Genomic DNA, 17,640 nt, shown 5'->3' with positions numbered 1-17,640 from the left:
GTAGGGGGGCGGGGGGTGGATGGGTGGGTGTGTAGCAGAGCAAATGCCTGCATCAGAACCAGAGCAGCAACAGGAGCCACGTTCTCCTTTAGGTGCCTGTGAATCTGCTCCGCGCTGGTCGCATCTTCGTGTTTGAGCCACCACCAGGAGTGAAGGCCAACATGCTGAGGACATTCAGCAGTATCCCTGTCTCACGAATATGCAAGGTAAAGATCACGTGTTCCTGGTGTCCTTTCTCCTAAAAACCCAAAGGATACAAAGTCCCATCACTGAATTCAGAAGCAGGTCTGTGCTTCCCAGCAAAGATATAATGAGGGATTGCACAGGCAAGTTTACTTCTGAGCTGTGGACAGATCCCTTCCTTTCAGCAGGTGGAAGTTATGTACATGGTGTTTGGTAATGGTATATGATGATTAGGTCCTAGATGAGCAGACACACCCACAACGAACCCAGTGTTGTGTCCCCAAGAGGATGGCAGGTGATCTCCTCTTCTCCCAAGCAGGGGCCCCCAGAGGCCTAGCAGAGCCCTCCGAAGTGCCAAGTAAAGACCGATACGCTTGGGCAACAGGAGAGGGGGCGGATTGTGGCAAGAATTTTGCATCAGTTCTATCTGTATTTCTTAAGTACTGTTTGATTTTGTGCCATAGTCCCCCTTTTCTGATATTTTTAGAAAATCCATCTTCTTTCTCCTATGGAATTTTCTGTTGGTTGAAAAAATTCAACAGTGTCATTGAATCACATCTTTTTTAATAGAAAAATTGGCATACTTGCTTCCTAGCAACAGTATTCGTATTAATTGGCTACTTATTAAGCCTTGAAGTTCAGGGTGGTTTCGATGTTAGTTGGTGGACGGCTCTTTTTAGAGCTTTGCTTCTGGTATAGTAGCTACACTGTTTTCTTAGAAAGAAGTGCTGCCTTCTGATGACTCTGTTCCCCTTCTAGTCTCCCAATGAGCGTGCTCGCTTGTATTTCCTGCTGGCCTGGTTCCATGCTATCATCCAAGAACGCTTACGGTATGCACCGCTGGGCTGGTCAAAGAAATACGAATTTGGAGAGTCTGACCTGCGGTCAGCCTGCGACACAGTGGACACGTGGCTGGACGACACGGCCAAGGTAAGTGTGGTCCGTGCTGTGTCAGACGTGCTTGCTGAGGAGGGAGGAAGACACACATGGAGATGTGGCAGGTCACGGTGGCAGGGTGATGGGCTCAGCTTTGGAGGAACAGGCTGACATGTTGTGGCAGACATGGGGAGTTACCTGTTAGACATGAGGGTAGGGGAGGAAGCTGCACCTCCCATGCCACCCGTGCCTAGCCCAGCCCTCCCTCACAGGGCAGGCAGAACGTCTCGCCGGATAAGATCCCATGGTCCGCGCTGAAGACATTGATGGCCCAGTCCATTTATGGCGGGCGTGTGGATAATGAGTTTGACCAGCGTCTGCTCAACACTTTCCTGGAGCGTCTGTTCACGACCAAGAGTTTTGACAGTGAGTTTAAGCTGGCATGCAAGGTCGACGGGCATAAAGACATCCAAATGCCAGATGGAATCAGGTGCGCAGCTGCCTTCTGGGATGGAGATAGTGGTGACGTCAGGGGGCATCTGGCCTCTGTGTAGGGCAGCCCCTAACACTGTTTCCAAATGTGCTGGTTTTCCAGGCGAGAGGAGTTTGTGCAGTGGGTGGAGCTGCTTCCTGACACACAGACGCCCTCCTGGCTGGGCCTGCCCAACAACGCTGAGAGAGTCCTCCTCACCACCCAGGGTGGGTAGCCAGGGAACAGCTCCTGAGACCACCGGCGTTCCCTGCTGGGTTCTAGCCACTCCTGATTGCACTCCTAGGGGAGGCCAAGAACATCATCAGCTCAAATAGGTGTCTTCTCTGCATCGCAGACTCAATTCTGGAGAAAAAGCTGGATGTTATGTAAATGAAGTCCAGAAGTTGCATTTAGATTCTCATCTTACATTCAAAAATAGTTACTTTTAGGGCCAGCCTGTGGCTCACTTGAGAGAGGGTGGTGCTGACAACATCAAGTCAAAAGTTAAGATACCCTTACCGGTCATCTTTTTTTAAAAAAGGTACTTTTTTTCTTCTTCAATCAGTTGAAAAGCACCTGGTAGACATTAAAGAGATTTTAAAACCATTAGTCTCTTTCCTAGAGTACATTTTTTATCAGTCTTTTTTTCTTTTCACTTATGAGTTGTCATTCAAGACTATTCAAGGACTTTGAGCCAGAACAGAGCTAAAACATCACCTAATCAATGGTTCTCCAAGCCTGGCTCCCCAGACCAGCCCTATCAGCCTCACTTCTTAGAAACGCACATTCTCAGGCCCTGTCCTGGACCTGCTCAGTCAGAGTTGGGGAGGGGAGCACCCGTCTGCTCTAGCAAGTCATCCTCCAGGTGACTGTGTGCACGTTTGAGAACCACTGATCTAATCTAAAATTTGTTTATGGGGAAAAACCCAGAAAAGACAAGAAATTTGCTCAGGTTCATGCAGCTAATTAGTAACACAGTATCGACTTGTCCCAGACTGTCTCTTCGGTGCTATGAAGAGAGCTCCTGGATGCGGGGCTTGCCTTTTGGCTGAGCTGGCCTCAGGTGCCAGATGAGACTTCCTGTGAGGAGGCAGTGTCTGCATAGAGCGCATTCTTGCCACGTGGCTTTGGGGTTCCCAGCTGAGCTGATTATTCAGGATGAGAAGTTGGGATGGTTAACAGTTAAGTCATGTGGGTCTGGTGAAGGAGGGCTTGAGGTCTGGGGCCAGGAGGTTTCCAGGAGCTTGGGTAGGTGTGTTATCTTCTACAGGGTTCGTACTGCAGTTGGTGCTGGGTGTCGCTTGCCGTGAGCCATGACTTGGCCTCTGCAGCTGGGTCCCTGTGAATGCCCCACCCACAGCAGTGATGGTGCCCAAGGCTTGAAGAGCCTATGTAACTGGGGAGCTCTGCCTCCATGCAGTCAAGCCTCCAGGAGGCAGTGCTGCTCAGGAACTGACCATTGGCACCTTCTGGGTAAGGGACAGGGCCACACCCAGGGGATGGGCAGAGTCCTGGAACACTGGAGGCACCTCATGGTTTAGGGTAGCCCTAGCCACACAGTGTTCAGAGGTATCCCCTCCCAGGGCCCCTTGGCCCCAGAGCCCCTCTCTTACTCGTGCTCATTCATGGAGGGCACCAGAGCAGGATCAGGCTGCAGGATTCACGGTGGACTCGGGAGTCGTGAAGAAGCCTCACCCCAGTCTCTGGACTCAGGACACTGGTTCAGCTTTAAGAGTCAGGGACTTGACCTGGTGACAGTTTTTTCTGTATTTGTCTCCTTACCTTTCTGGCCAGGCCATTTCCTGAATTTAGATATAGGCACCAACTTAGTAGCTTTCGGTCGCTGTAGGGATTCTATGTACACTTGTCATGTGGTCTTTACATTCATGTCCTTTCTCCTCCTTGGTCTCCTGCCCACCCGCCCCCTGTCCACATGCCTCTCTGGGATTGTGGCCCAGGCGTGGACATGATCAGTAAAATGCTGAAGATGCAGATGCTGGAGGATGAGGATGACCTGGCGTACGCGGAGACTGAGAAGAAAACGAGGACTGACGCCACGTCCGACGGGCGTCCCGCCTGGATGCGGACACTGCACACCACCGCGTCCAACTGGCTGCAGCTCATCCCCCAGACACTGAGCCACCTCAAGCGCACCGTAGAGAACATCAAGGTAGCCGCACAGGCGCGTGTGCTTGCGGTGGGCTCAGCCAGGTCATCTGTAGCGAGCGCAGCGAGCTGTGGTTTCCAAGCAGGCGGGGCCAGATGGGTGAGCCCTTGTGAAGAGTCGCAGAATACTGTAGAAGGCTGCTCTCTTCTGTGAGATAGGTAAATGGCTTTACAAGGAAGCGGCAGCAGCCCTTCCATGGAGAGTCGCTAGTGGGCAGGCAGGGCTGTAGCGGTTCTGGCTGGCTCTCACTCACGAGGTCTGTCGTGCACTGGGGGAAGCTGCTGCTGATCAGAGACAGGCTGCCAGTTCTGGGTGGCCAAGGCTGAGTTACTTGACTGCTTCTGTTTTCTGCTGGAGAATTCTCTTCTCTTCATTGTGGCTTGATCTCTCTGAACAATGTAGGATCCTTTGTTCCGGTTCTTTGAGAGAGAAGTGAAGATGGGAGCCAAATTACTTCAAGACGTCCGCCAGGATCTTGCTGACGTCGTCCAGGTGTGTGAAGGAAAAAAGAAGCAGACCAACTACCTGCGCACACTTATCAACGAGCTGGTGAAAGGTGCGTTAGAGATTGGATTTAACATGTGGGCCTCCCGTGGGTGCCGGCGAGCTCAGCACCAGTGTGGCCAGGCCTTTGTCAGACCCCCAGGTGCACACCGTTGCTCCTGTGTCTCCTGCTCAGAGCACTGATGTGCTCTGTAAACCACACATGATGACTAGGCCCTGGCCAGGCCTCCCTCTGAGAGCAGCTCGGTGCTCTTACCCTCAGGGGCGCAGAAGGAGGCCTTAGAAATTCCTGAGAATGCTGAATCACTTAACATTGACTAAAATCTTTATGCAACTTCTGTGGTGTTTTAGGGCTCTTCCAAGACAGTACATAGGGATCGTGGTGGTCCTGGTCCAGCAGGGGCTGGTGGTGGGTTGGGACTGCCAAGATCAGGGCTGGACCCAGACAGAGGACAAGCAGGGACAGGGCAGGCTGGGGGGCTTGAGTCAGAGGTGCAGGGAGCCCCTGGGATTCTCCTACTGGCCCCAAGACCCCAAATTGCCTGGAATGCTGAGCCACTTGTGTTGTGAATTTTTAGCTGTGGTTTTACTTGGACATGATTAGGGTCTTCCAAATTCACAAGAAGTGGCACTGGTCTGGGACACACTGGGCCATCTGAGTGGAGAGTGATACAGAGGGATAGGCAGCTTTTAGGGGCAGAGATGCAGCAGGAAGAGAGGTGGCCAAGGTGTCATTGGCTTCGTGTGTGTGGGTGCAGCTTGGGGCATGGGAGCACCTGTAGGCTCATCCCCGTTTATACCAGGGGCATCATCAGAACAGACACCAAGCCCTGGGGTCTCTGTGCCTTGCTTGCAGGGATCTTGCCTCGGAGCTGGTCGCACTACACAGTGCCTGCCGGCATGACCGTCATCCAGTGGGTGTCCGACTTCAGCGAGAGGATCAAACAGCTGCAGAACATCTCACTGGCTGCCGCATCTGGCGGTGCCAAGGAGCTAAAGGTGGCAAAAGACGTTTTTGAAAAGCGGGTGGGGGGTTCAGCTGTCCCAGGCTTGGGTGGAGCTGCATGGTCCTTTGAAAGCTCTGGGGCCAAGCACAGGGCCCAAGACTGACCCAAGCTCCTCCCCGGTGGGCGCTGCTTCTTCCTGCAGAACATCCATGTGTGCCTGGGTGGCCTGTTTGTGCCCGAGGCATACATCACCGCCACCAGGCAGTACGTGGCCCAGGCCAACAGCTGGTCCCTGGAGGAGCTCTGCCTGGAAGTCAATGTTACCACCTCTCAGAGTGCTGCCCTCGATGCCTGCAGCTTTGGGGTCACAGGTGAGTTGAGTCTCACAGAAAAGACTCGGACTCGGCCACTCTGGCTTGATTCTTCTCTGAAGGTCACCCTCCTGCACCCGGGCCTCCTGCTCAGCAACCTGACTACCCACGGGTGGCTCTGGTGGTCCTAGATGATTGTTGCAAAATGAACGTGTTTCCAGTGACCAGCTGGTGACCCTCTAGAGCTGCCCAGTTTCTCAGCCTGTCAGGGCCCCATGCAGCTGTGCGTTCACCCCAGACTGGGCTCTGGCCTCTTCCTTGCAGGGTTGAAGCTTCAGGGGGCCACATGCAACAACAACAAGCTGTCGCTGTCCCACGCCATCTCGACCGCACTCCCCCTGACACAGCTGCGCTGGGTCAAGCAAACCAATGCCGAGAAGAAGGCGAATGTGGTAAGTGGCCACCCTCCTTCTCCGGGGTCAGGGAGGTGCCCACGGGAGTCTCATTAGCTACCGGGATGGAGTCGTCTCTCCATCTCTGTACCTGAGGTTCTGCTCATAACTGGAAATCGGCTTCTCCCTATTGCCAAAGTCACCGTCTGCTGCCTCTTGGCAACAGTCTCGGTGTGCTTGCCTTTCCCTTAAGTCAGCAATAAACACCTCTGCTGTTCCTCTTTCAGGTGACCTTACCTGTCTACCTGAACTTCACCCGTGCAGACCTTATCTTCACTGTAGACTTTGAAATTGCCACAAAGGAAGATCCTCGCAGCTTCTACGAGCGTGGTGTTGCGGTCTTGTGCACAGAGTAAAACTAAACTTTTGTAGTTTCCCCTTTCTGTAATAGTAAAATCCAGTATTTAACACTTATTCATTATTAGAATGTTCGGAAGAGATGAAGTCATGAAAAGAAAGTGGTTGGTTTGAGGTTGGAGGAGACTGAATGGAGTGATGGTTGGGAATGGTGGAAATTGGAAAGATACAAGGACGTGTTTTTAGGGGGTTGATGGCATGGTTTGTTTTATGAAATAAAACACTAAGTATGACCTGGCTCCCATCTCTTCTGTCTCAGCTTTGGTCTGGGGGCAGGGAGCCCCTGGGTCCTCACCCAGCAGACATCCGGCTGGGGGCCGGATTTCCCGGGGCCACTCTCAGCCTCCCTCAGGCCCCTTGCTTTTTAAAATTTTTTTCCCCTTTGCCCCAGGATGGTACAGAGATCGAACCCTGGACCTTGGTGTCGTCAACACGAGCTCTCACTGACCGCTAATCAGCCGCACCCCTGCCATTGCTTTTGTCATGAGCATTTCAGGGAGAGCAAGCCCCACTCTGGGGAGCCACAGTGCTCATGAGTTAAGAGCCTGGGGACCCTTCACAGACACAGAGACCGCCAGCCCCGCTCCATAGTCACCAATTCCTGAGGCCTGACCCAAGCACCTTGTGGATTGGCTAGAGGCCTGGACTCGGCACAGCCCCGGACTTGGCACAGCCCCTCGAGGTGGAGCCCAGCAGTGTTTTCTCCTCCACAGACAAGGATGTTGCTGGCCTCATCCGCTCTGCCGCCGGCCCTCTCAGCCCTGGCCTATTCACCCCCAGAACTCCAGCATGGTGACTTTGGAGTGGCTCACACAACTGACTGCCTTTCGTGCTCACCTGGAGGGGGTAGCAGGGGTGGTCCATGTGCAGAAACTGGTTTCTGGGCTCTCGGTGTCTTTCGAGACTTCCTGGGGTCAGTTGGGAATAGGCCCAGGCTTTCTCACAGGCCACATGGGCCACCCTCGACCTGGTGAGCGTGAGCAGGGATTGGTCACTAGCAGAGTGATGGTCTGAGTCCACTCTAAGTGGACACTCAGCCTCCACCCCACCCTCAGATGGCGTCTGTGGAGCATCCAGGCTAGAATCAGTGCAGCCTCCCCACCGGCTCTGGAATTTCCCACAAGGGATCCCCTAGGTGGCTGGATTGCAGTCCAAAATTATTTGACTAAAATGCGGGCCCTTTTAGGTTTTTCTCTGCACCAGTAAATAAGGTTTCTTGGCATTTCTCCTATCCAAGTACTAACTAGGCCCAACCTTGCTTAGCTTCCAAGATCAGACACAGTTGGGTGTGTTCAGGGCGGTGTGGCCGTAGACCTGGGCATTTCTGCAGCAAGAGTGGTGAGCCAAGCTGCAGGCTCTGCCCAAGAACAGCTGGGACCGTGCCCGTGACGGTGAGGAGAGCCCACAAAAGACACATTCTCACCCAAGTCTAACATCCCCACCCTTTTTACAGGTGAGGGGCATGAAGTGGTATGGTGACAGAATAAGGTTTTAGGAGCACAGAGAAGGGCTCTGTCTCAAAGCCCCAAAGGCCACCCCAGGCTGGGAAGGGAACGCAGGGCAAGCTCCCAAGATGTGGGAGTGGAGTTGACCCTGCCTGAAAGTCAATGAGCAGAAGCAGCCCCAGCCTTGGGACACACCACTGAGGGCCACCTGGGAAGGGCGCAGGTAACCCAGGTCCAGGATGGAGCCTTCCCAAGGTCAAGGGCTTCCACATGGACACCCCGAGGAGCACCAAAGGCTTTTCCTTGCTGCCTGCAAACCTAACACTCCACCGACAACGCCCAGGTCCCAGGGTCACCTCATCCCCAGCTCTTTCCACGGGGACTGTGGGGGCACACCTGGGAGCGGCAGGCCCACCCACTTGCCCTGAGGCCAGGAGGGCCCGGCTGAACAGTCCACCAGCCCCACCTGTCCTCGCCTGGCAGAAAGGGTCAGCAGGGCTGTACCCATTGAGGGGCCTGGGGGAGCTGCCCGAACAGAGCACCTCCCGAGGGGCCAGTTCACAGCCCAGGAGGCAAAGGCGGCCAGGGCTCAGGAGGCAGCGCCCCACCAGGATGAACAAGCAGCTCCTCAAGGTGGGCAACCCTTTTATTGGTGCTGGGAACAGCGTGGTCCTGGGATGTGCCAAGGGCACCAGGCTCGGAGAGGACAGGTCCACCAGGGTTAGCACCAGACTTGCTAAGCTCGTGCCAACTAGGAAGAAAGAAGCTCAGTGAACAAATCCACAGAAATGGCTGGCGGTCAGCTCGCTCAGGAGAGCATGGTCCTGCTAGCACCAAGGGCACAGGTTCAATCCCCATACCGGTTGGCCACCGAAAAAACAAACCCCACGGAAATGGGGAAAGGGGAAAAACCACCACCTCGTTAGTGCATTGAGACCTGATCACTCAGGCTGAGGCAAAACTAACTGCTCAGAACATCTTTGCCTTGTGAATAGTATGAATAAGGAATATGAACAGGAGTGTGTGGAAGGAGGTTTCTTAACACAGCAGGAGCAGTGGGCAGGGCCGAGGGCACTTAGTGTAAAGTGTCGCTGGCTTGCCCTCACCGCGGCCTGAAACCTCAGCCTCGGCAAGTGCACAGAGCAGCTCCTCATCCGGTCCCGTTTGTTTTGGTTGAAGTGCTCCTTGTAGAGCTCAGTCTTGTCAGCCCCAAGAGCTCAGCCCCTGTCCTGAAGTTCGCTGTGTAAGAGGTAAGTTCAAAGGTCATAGCAAAGATTCAAGGTAGGGTGGAGAACAAAGGACCCCATGGGCCAAGGTTTCAAAAAAATCACTAGTCTAGGGCCGGCCCGGTGGCGCACTGCTGCAGTGCGCCGCTTGGGAAGCACGGCGGCGCTCCCGCCGAGGGTTCGGATCCCGCATACAGACCGGCCGCTCACTGGCTGAGCAAGGAGCAGGGGCAACACCGAGGGTTGCGATCCCATTGCCAGTCCCGGTCCCGTACGGGCGCGACACTGAGGGTTGCGATCCGTTGCCGGTCACGAAAAAAGACAAAAAGACAAAAAAAAAAAAAAATCACTAGTCTAAGGACACAGAAATATTTAGTAAAAGTAAAGAAATCTCTGGTATTCAGGGGAGGTGGGGTCAGCAAGGGCCACCCAGGGCCTTCCCTGAATTGGAAACCCAGTTTTCAGCTAGGTGGTGGGGACCTGTTTATTATTTAAGACAAATAAAAAGGGCCACATTTCGTGAAGAAATTTTTCTTTATGCTTGTCAACGTGAGTCCCTGGCCCCGCACGTGGCTGGCCTTAGGACTTCCTGATCTAAATTGGCTCACCTGGGATTAGGCCACATACTGCCTCTTCCTTTTATTTTTTTCAGGCTCCACAAGTAGAAGTTCCAGTTTTCTCTTGGAGAGTGAGAGTTTGGGCCCCTTGTCTCTCTCGCTCCCGAGCCTGGGTGGCGGCCGTGTCCCCCTGGCTCTGTTCAGCATGTGTCTGCCATTCTCAGAGGGCTCCCCGGTCGTGAGGAGGTGTTTGGCTGCCCTGGGCTCCCAGTCCTCCTCCGTGATTCTTGAGTCCTCGGGCTGCATGTCCACGTCGCTGGCCTCCAGGGGGGTGGGGTCCCAGCCAGTGGCTCTCTTGATGGGGTCTGGAGTTTTCAATGAGAAATAGTCTTCTAAATTCACTTCTTCTGGACTCTTCCACTTCAGTGCATAGGAAGCCACGTTACAGTTCATATCACCCAGAGGGCAGGTGTTGAAACTGAAGCTGGAACGACAGAGGATATCTTCTGAATCGCCATTGTAAGGATCTAAAAACTGATGACAAACATGGTTCTGAGCCCATTAGCAATTCCAGACATGAGAAAAAGTACAACACTCAAATGCACAAATTATTTGTCCATCATTGATACTGGCAAGTTTTGCAGGCTGCCTTGCAAGTGAATTTTAAAAATGCTTTAGATCAATATTCCATAGCACCCATGAGTCCACCATCGCAGGGGCCTAGCTTGAGCCTTGTTGAAAAGCCCAAGACCCAGCACTGGGCACAGACCTGGCAGACTTTGCCCAAACCAGCCCTGCCACCAACAGTGGGCCCAAGCTCATCGCACCTCTTAACATCTCCTCCAAAGACAAGGTGCTATTTTCCTGCTGAAGGACAAAGCAACCCCCTGAGTCCTGCTCCCTCCACCTGCCTGGCTCCCTGAGAGCTGTGCATATGCACCCCTTGCTGCCAGCTGCCTGAGTCAGGGCCTGCAGGGCACATTCTGTGCAGCCCCCACCCCTCGCAGAGGGCTGGCTGGCCAACGTGGCTGGAAAATAGCTAAGAGAATTTAAATTCAAATGCTGTCTTCAAAGATGCCCATGGGCCATTCTAGAAGGCAACATGCCTGAGAAGCAGCAGCAAATCATACAACCCCTCAGGGCCACTAAACTCCTGTTTCCACTATGACCACTGGTCAAAGGGGGCTTTGAGGAGCTTTCTGGATGCCCAGAAACACCCCTCTTTACCCTTACCTTTCACGCCAGAGTTTCCTAGTTCTCAGTCTTCCTTTCCTTTTTTTTTTTTTCCTTTTTGTCTTTTTTCGTGACCGGTAACGGGATCGCAACCCTCGGTGTCGCGCCCGCACCGCGCTCAACCAGTGAGCGGACCGGTCTCTATATGGGATCCGAACCCTCGGCGGGAGCACCACCGCACTCCCAAGCGCCACACTCTACCGAGTGCGCCACTGGGCCGGCCCATCAGTCTTCCTTTCTTTTGCTTCCTGCATCAGTGTTCCTGACAGAGTGGCTCTAGCAGTAAAGGTTTCCAGAGAAAGCTAAGTCCCCTGGGACGATCTGAACAGTTGGTACATAAACATCATTCCCTGAACTAAAAAGCAGGCAAGCTGCACTTTTATGGGCTTCCAATGCTATGTGGAAATGTCCTTCTAGATATGCTAAGAGGTCCCCTGGTGAAGACGGCTAAACGATTAGGTTGATCAGTGTAATAGTTAGCATGTACTAAATACATGCACACCTCCAGTTATTTCACCCCTTGCTTGACACTGTGCTTTTAGTAAAACACATGCATGCAGGCACACACACATGCAGGCACACACACGTGCACACGCAGGCACATGCAGGCACACACAGGCATGCACATGCAAGCACAGTGGAAAAGACACCCCAGGTTGGTCCAGAGCTGAGTTAATGCAGGGACCTCCCATGGTCATTTCTCTCAGGTGGTGAAAACCTCCCCAGAGAGCTCATTTCCTCTTTACACAGCTGTCACTACTTTTTATTTAAAAAAAAAAAAAAAAATGAAAATAAACACCATAGTCTGTGGGCAACTGTAATCATTTCAAATTCAGAAACTGATCAGAATTGCTGGAATTCACAAAGCCAGCCTCCTGTGATCCCACCACAGAGAAGGTAGCACCCCAGAGGCCAGGAGGCCCCAGGGACAAGACTTGGGGTGCAGGGGGAGGTGAGGTGCTCTCAGAGAGCAAATGAACACACAGCGGACAGTACAGTCGGCCCCCACATCTGTGGGTTCCACATCCTCAGACGGAAAATATTAACAATGAAAAACAATATAAATCAATAATCCAGTATAACAACTATTTACATAGTATTAGGAATTTTAAGTAATCTAGAGATGATTTAAACTATATAGGAAGATGTGTATAGATTATATGCAAATACAATGCCATTTATATAAGGGATTTGAACATCCTTGGATTTTGAAATCCTCAGGGGGTCATGGAATCAATCCCTGGTGGATACTGAGGGATGACTTGTAGAGGATGCATAAAGCAAATGTACTTCACAGGGCCTGGTTTTCCAAAACCTTGCAGTTTCAAATATTTACCTTACAAAAAACAGGAAATTTTCCCCAGGCTATTTAGTCTCTCTGGTTAGATAGAGAATTGTAACACAGCAAGGCTGCTGGCTCAAAGACAGACTAGTTACTGATTGATATGTAAAGATACTGGGAAACTGTGGAGGGAGAAGGAATGTTTGCTAAAATCAAGCTTTTGTTAGTGGATCATTTAATTACCTAATAGAATGTCATCTGACTTGTTTTTGCTGAATGTTACAAGCTTCTATTGTTAAACTTGTTAAAACTATGTCTCTTCCTGTAACTTGGTGGTCTGGAGAATAAATGCGGGAAGAGAACCCCAATTCGTGGTTAATTTCCCAAATGGAAGGAATGCCTCATGCTTGAGGGTTCTGGGATATTAACCCCTTTCTGGGGCATCTCACTGCTCAGAAGAGATGGGCTTTGAGTAATCTTTGGTGGCTCTGTCACCCAGGGGAAAAGGGGTGACAAATCGATGGGAGGCAAAGCAACAATGACTATACTTACAAAAGAGGTGCCAGGCTGGGGCATTGATTCACTACATTTTACTGAATGATTTAACAGCATGTAGAACCTGCTCTTCAGCATTACTTGGTATATCTTACGACACCATGAGACCAGGTGTTAACAACACCTGAATTAATTACTGGGCTTGGTTTTAATCTTGATTGAGATTCATTTTGAGACTAATTGCAGGCACACACACATTCTTATTTAAACAAAATTTGAAAGAGAAAATACAATTTAAATATCAAAGTGAAGTTTTTTCTGAAACATAGTAGGGCCACTGTGCAGAAGAGTTCACACAGCAGCCCAAGACTGCCTCTCCTTACAAAGGTCTGCTGGCAAGACCCTCTGGGGGCATCTGGGAACATGGATTTGGGGAGGCCCCACCGTTCCCTAACTGAAAATCTGGCTGCTGGCTCATTCTGTAACACCTCTCTCCAGATACTTTCAGCAAAGTTCATGTGATTCCTTTTGTGAATGACCTGGAAAAACCAGGCTGGGATGCTCCTTTCTATCAAGGTTGGCAGACAACAGCTTAGTATTCAGGGGACTTGGGTGCCCACAGCCTACGCCAGCAGTCCCTGCCATGCCAGACTGTCAAGGACAGTAGCCACGGCAGGATGTGGGCAGACATCTCTCAGGAACCTGAGCAGAGGTGCAGGCCCCCTTGGAGGGTTTGGTTCAAGGGATTAAAATGCAAACCTGGGCAGCTGCAAAGAGGAAAAGTAGAACCAGGAATACAGTGAGGAGACAGACTTAGCGGCTGCGTATGCTCACTCTCACATTGAGAGGAGACAACATGACCTATGGCTTCCACAGAGCACCCTGGCACTTGTTCTGGACCCCAAGTCAGAAGATCAGGGAAGACACTAGATCCTGTCTCCCACCACCCACCCCCTCCAGAGATGCAGGAGCCAAGGCCCAGAGAGGTCCCAGGCCTTGCTCAGAGTCCCTTGGAAGAACTCGGGTTTGGTGTTGGGTATTCTAGAATACTCCCTGCTAACCCCAGGCTCCCCAGGAGAGCAACTGTTTTGTTTTGTCTTAATCAAACAACACTTAAAGCAGTGGAATGTGAACACCTTTAGTTTTTGGAAGAGAAAAAGGTTCTTTACAGGCAAGCCAAAATCCACTGAGATGAACAATTCCAGGGAGGGGGTTCCTGGCCTGGACCCCCTGGTCAGCTCAGGGCTGCTGCTCCCTCCACCTGTCCCCACCCTGCCCCCATGTCCACAAGGAGGAGGGAGTGGCAGCGGGACAGCACCTTGAAGCGATGATGGCGCGCGGTCCTCTGCCTCCGGCGGAAGCTGGCCCGGGTGCTGGCCGCGCCCAACGCCACCCTGATGCAGCTGGCCCGGCTGAGCCTCGGGCCGGCCATGCTTGCCCTGCAGGCTTCTCACTTAACTGGAAAACATCAAGTTCACAGCGACAAGCACGGATCAGTGGTTGCCAGTGGGAGGGGAGGGTCCAGAGTGTGTGTGTGTGTGTCAAAACCCAGAGCAGGTGCCAGGAGGGGGGAACCTCACTGTAACTAAGTTACACCTCAGTAAGGTCAATCTAGGGAGTTTTCCGAACATTTTTTTTAGTTGGAAGAAAACCCACAGGCAGCTGGTGGCCGCGCAGTGCAGCCCACGCATCAGTACTGCAGCTCGAGGAGGCTCCTTTGCACGTGCTCCCTGCAAAGAACCTCACCTGAAAACGCCACACAAATGCATTGACACTTGAAGTCCCGGAATGTTAGAGCTTGGCGGGGACTCGGAGGCCACCCTTCCAGTTCAGATGAGCCCCCACGCCCTTTTGTTTTTTAACTGATGAAGACATTTAAGTGCAATCTGGGGAACCAGCTTATCCACGATGACACAAAAACTCAGAGGGCTTTTCTTAAGGGTGAGTTTGTTCACAACAAAACAAAATTCACAAAAGCCCATATACCTGAAAAAGAACAAAGAACAGCCGCTCTGATTTAAAAAAAGAAAAAAAGAAAGAAAACACTAAGAGAACCAGGGATTGCAGACCTCTGGCGTTTCATGTCACTTGCTTCCTTTAAGAATCTTGAGGGACGGCAACTGCTAAACCCTGTTGGAAGGTCTGGTCGTTACAAATGTGCCAACGCACACCACAGGGCACAGGCTGGTCGCTGATCAACCCAGGTGTTCCCGAAGTGGGATCCTGGGAACCCAGTTCTGATGCCTATAAAGCAAAGGTTTGGCAAAGCAGCAAATGCTACGACCCAGACCCTGTGGCTTCTCTGTGACGTGCACAACACTCACTGCCATTGTACAGGCTGGAAAGGCTCCCAGTGAAAACCAAAATCTGCCTTTTTGGGGTTTTTTGGGGGTTCTTTTTGGGTTTTTTTAGTATTACTGAAGTGCGTACTCTCTTCAGACTTCATTAGTCATCACCTACTGTCTTTTTTACTGTCCCAGGGTCCCATCCAGGACACCACATCACATTCAGTCACCGCGTCTCCTTCACCTTCTCTGGGCTGTGACAGTTTCTTACGCTCGCTTTGATTCTGGTGACCTTGACACTTTGGAGGAGCACTGGCTGAGTATTTCGTAAGATATCCCTCAAATGGAACTGGACTGTTTTCCTCATGGATAAACGGGGGTTTGGGGTTTGGGGGAGACCCCAGAGGAGAAGTGCCACTTCCCCACATCACGTCAAGGGCTCACACTGTCAACACGACGTACGGTATCAGTTGATGGGACTTCGATCCCCTGGCTGAGGCAGTTTGTCCCTTTGAGGCAGATGAACCTACATCAGTTCTCAGCATGGGAGATTTTTGTTCCTTTGCATTTACTTATTTATTCAATCATTCCTTTGTATCAATAGGAACTCGCTTTTTCCTGCATTGGGCTCTCATCTGATGCTACATTATTTTGCTCCAGCTTTGGCTGGAACTTGTTCAGTTGGCTCCTGCGTCCCTTTGACACACCCCAACCTACTTAAATTTGATCTTCAAAGGAACGCACCCCTTGAGTTGCCTTAGCTCCCTCTCTAGGCTGAGTCTGGATAAAAGTACCGAGAAAGTGAAATGACAGCAAGGAGAGGAGCCTGATCACCCCCGTCGTCCTCGCTTCCCCAGGCTGCACCGTCCCCAGCTGCACTCCAGGGGCAAGGGTCAGCACAGACCCATGTTTTCCAGACCAGGTGGTTGGCACCAGGTTAGAGCTGATTATAGATACAGTACTTTGCAATCAAAAGGCATTTCATGCACACGGTTAAAAAAAAAAAACTATTAAATGATCTACAGTAGTTTTGTGAGGTCCCCAGCCCCCACCATTAGCCGCCTGGCTGTCCTCCAGGAGCGTGCCAGGCCGAAGCGCCACACGCCAGCACCTGTGCAAACATTCCACCACAAGCACTGCGCACCGGGAGGCGGAGATCCACTTTGTAAACGCTTTGCAAATGGATATATGACCCGAAGGGCACTTGGCCCATCCTCTGTGCGCCCTCTCAGTGCTCCTCCAGGGGCAGCCACCGAACACCAGGCCCTGGAGCCACACTGGACTTCACCAGGAACTAGTCCTGCGTCAAACCTCCACCCTCACCAGTCGTGTGGTTTGGGGACATGAACAAAATGACATGGCTCAGGCTCCAACGTTGTTTTTGATGCCTAGTAGGAATTCAATTAATGGATGTGATGATGGGGAAACGGAGGCTAAGAAGGCTGGGTTTGCCCAGAGGCACAGAGTCCGGATCAGAATCCCTCCCTAGCACTCTGCCCCCTCCCCAGCCTCCACACACCCACCCCAAGGTACCTCTCCCATCCCCCACCGCCCCACCAGCACCCTGGAAGGTTGGAAGAGAAGCCCTTGTCATGCAGATTTACTGGATAATTCTTTGAAATCAACCCTATTATTATTGAAGTCACCTGGTTACCCACAAACCCCTGTCATTCTTCCTGGTCACTCTTGCACTTTCCTAGCTGAGGTCAACTAAGCCAAGAGGAGGCCCAAGGAGGACAGCCCCTTCCTCACCCGCACTCCCACCCTCTCGCCTCCACCCTGTGGAAGTGGCTTTCGGGCCCCAGACTCCCATCTGGCCCTGGGGCTGAGGCCACCAGTCACCTAAGTGACAAATCCAGCCTGTGCTTTATACCCCCCTTCCCGCCCCTGCTCCTGCATCTTGGCGTCTCTCCAGCTGCGGGGCGAACCCAGCCACCCAGCCTGGCAGCTGATGACCCGCTGCGCGCTTAGCCCGTGGGGCTGTCCTGGCTCTGTCTAGAAAGGCCCCCGGGCTGGCCGGTGGCTCAGTAGGTCGGAGCATCAAGGTCCAGGGTTCGATCCCTGGACTGGCCAGCAGCCAAAAAAAAAAAAAAAAAAGAATTAAGTAAAAATGAAAAAGCTCCTCTTTAGAAGACGATCACAGGGCGCGAGCGGGCAATGAAACTGGACCCGCGGCGACCTGACAGTCCTAGGAGCTCGCTGTGACAGTCTGTCCTGTTGTATGTTTGAAAATTGTCTCCTGAAAAGTTTAGAACATTAGGCTGTCTGTCCCCACAGCCACCAAATCTCCACCTTCAGGCAAGTCCTGTCTACGAAGCTCCAACCCAGTGGACCCACAGCCCACCAGGCACCTGCCAGGCTCTGCAGGTGACCAGGGCGGTGGCTGTCTCTGAGTTCCGTGCCCGGCCCCGCAGCCTGGCCTGTCCCAGGGCCCTCCCAGCCCGGGGTCATCATGCGGCTCTGGCTGGAAACTTCACGGCACCCCAACTCCGCTCGCCTCCGAACCCCACACCTCCATGGCTGGCGGACACTGACTCTGCCTCCTTGTGTGTCCGGGGTTTGGCCACCCCCGCGTCCCACCTCCGTCTCCTGCCACACCCTGCTGCCCTGACCCCGCCTCGGCCCAGAGCCACAGCCCTGCTGTCCCCAGCCACACCCGAGGCCCCGTGCACTGGCGCCCGCACTCGCACACACACACACTGTCACACACTGTCACAGACACACATCCACTGTCTCACTCACGCCCCCACTCACACTCCCAGACACGTGCATGCCCTCCTGGGTCATCACTCTCTGACATGCTCTGCGTCTCCCTCCTCTGGCATGGTTGTCATCAGTCCCTTTCAAC

The 17,640-nt window shown here is 52.6% G+C and overlaps 2 protein-coding genes across 2 annotated transcripts in view; one reads left to right on the top strand and one right to left on the bottom strand.

The window, feature by feature from the left end:
- The window catches only part of DYNC1H1 (dynein, cytoplasmic 1, heavy chain 1), a 72,517-nt gene extending 66,015 nt beyond the window's left edge, over positions 1-6,502 (top strand). Inside the window, exons 69-78 of the mRNA XM_008578892.1 lie at positions 93-206; positions 943-1,113; positions 1,332-1,549; positions 1,655-1,758; positions 3,490-3,701; positions 4,101-4,254; positions 5,059-5,201; positions 5,352-5,520; positions 5,785-5,912; positions 6,140-6,502. Of these exons, the coding sequence (XP_008577114.1) occupies positions 93-206; positions 943-1,113; positions 1,332-1,549; positions 1,655-1,758; positions 3,490-3,701; positions 4,101-4,254; positions 5,059-5,201; positions 5,352-5,520; positions 5,785-5,912; positions 6,140-6,268 (1,542 nt within the window). The 3' untranslated portion in view covers positions 6,269-6,502. The remainder of the gene's footprint in view (positions 1-92; positions 207-942; positions 1,114-1,331; positions 1,550-1,654; positions 1,759-3,489; positions 3,702-4,100; positions 4,255-5,058; positions 5,202-5,351; positions 5,521-5,784; positions 5,913-6,139) is intronic.
- A 3,052-nt stretch (positions 6,503-9,554) lies between these two features.
- Positions 9,555-17,640, bottom strand: part of LOC103595476 — a 15,620-nt gene continuing 7,534 nt past the window's right edge. The window contains exons 2-3 of the mRNA XM_008578890.1: positions 12,996-13,046; positions 9,555-10,031 (exon numbers count right to left, since the gene is read on the bottom strand). Coding sequence (XP_008577112.1) covers positions 9,555-10,031; positions 12,996-13,046 — 528 coding nt within the window. The remainder of the gene's footprint in view (positions 10,032-12,995; positions 13,047-17,640) is intronic.

The sequence above is a fragment of the Galeopterus variegatus genome, unplaced genomic scaffold, assembly GCF_000696425.1.
Source record: "Galeopterus variegatus unplaced genomic scaffold, G_variegatus-3.0.2 Scaffold1778, whole genome shotgun sequence".
Taxonomy (NCBI): domain Eukaryota; kingdom Metazoa; phylum Chordata; class Mammalia; order Dermoptera; family Cynocephalidae; genus Galeopterus; species Galeopterus variegatus.
Note: the sequence above shows the minus strand (reverse complement) of the source record. Positions and strands in the feature narration are given on the sequence as shown.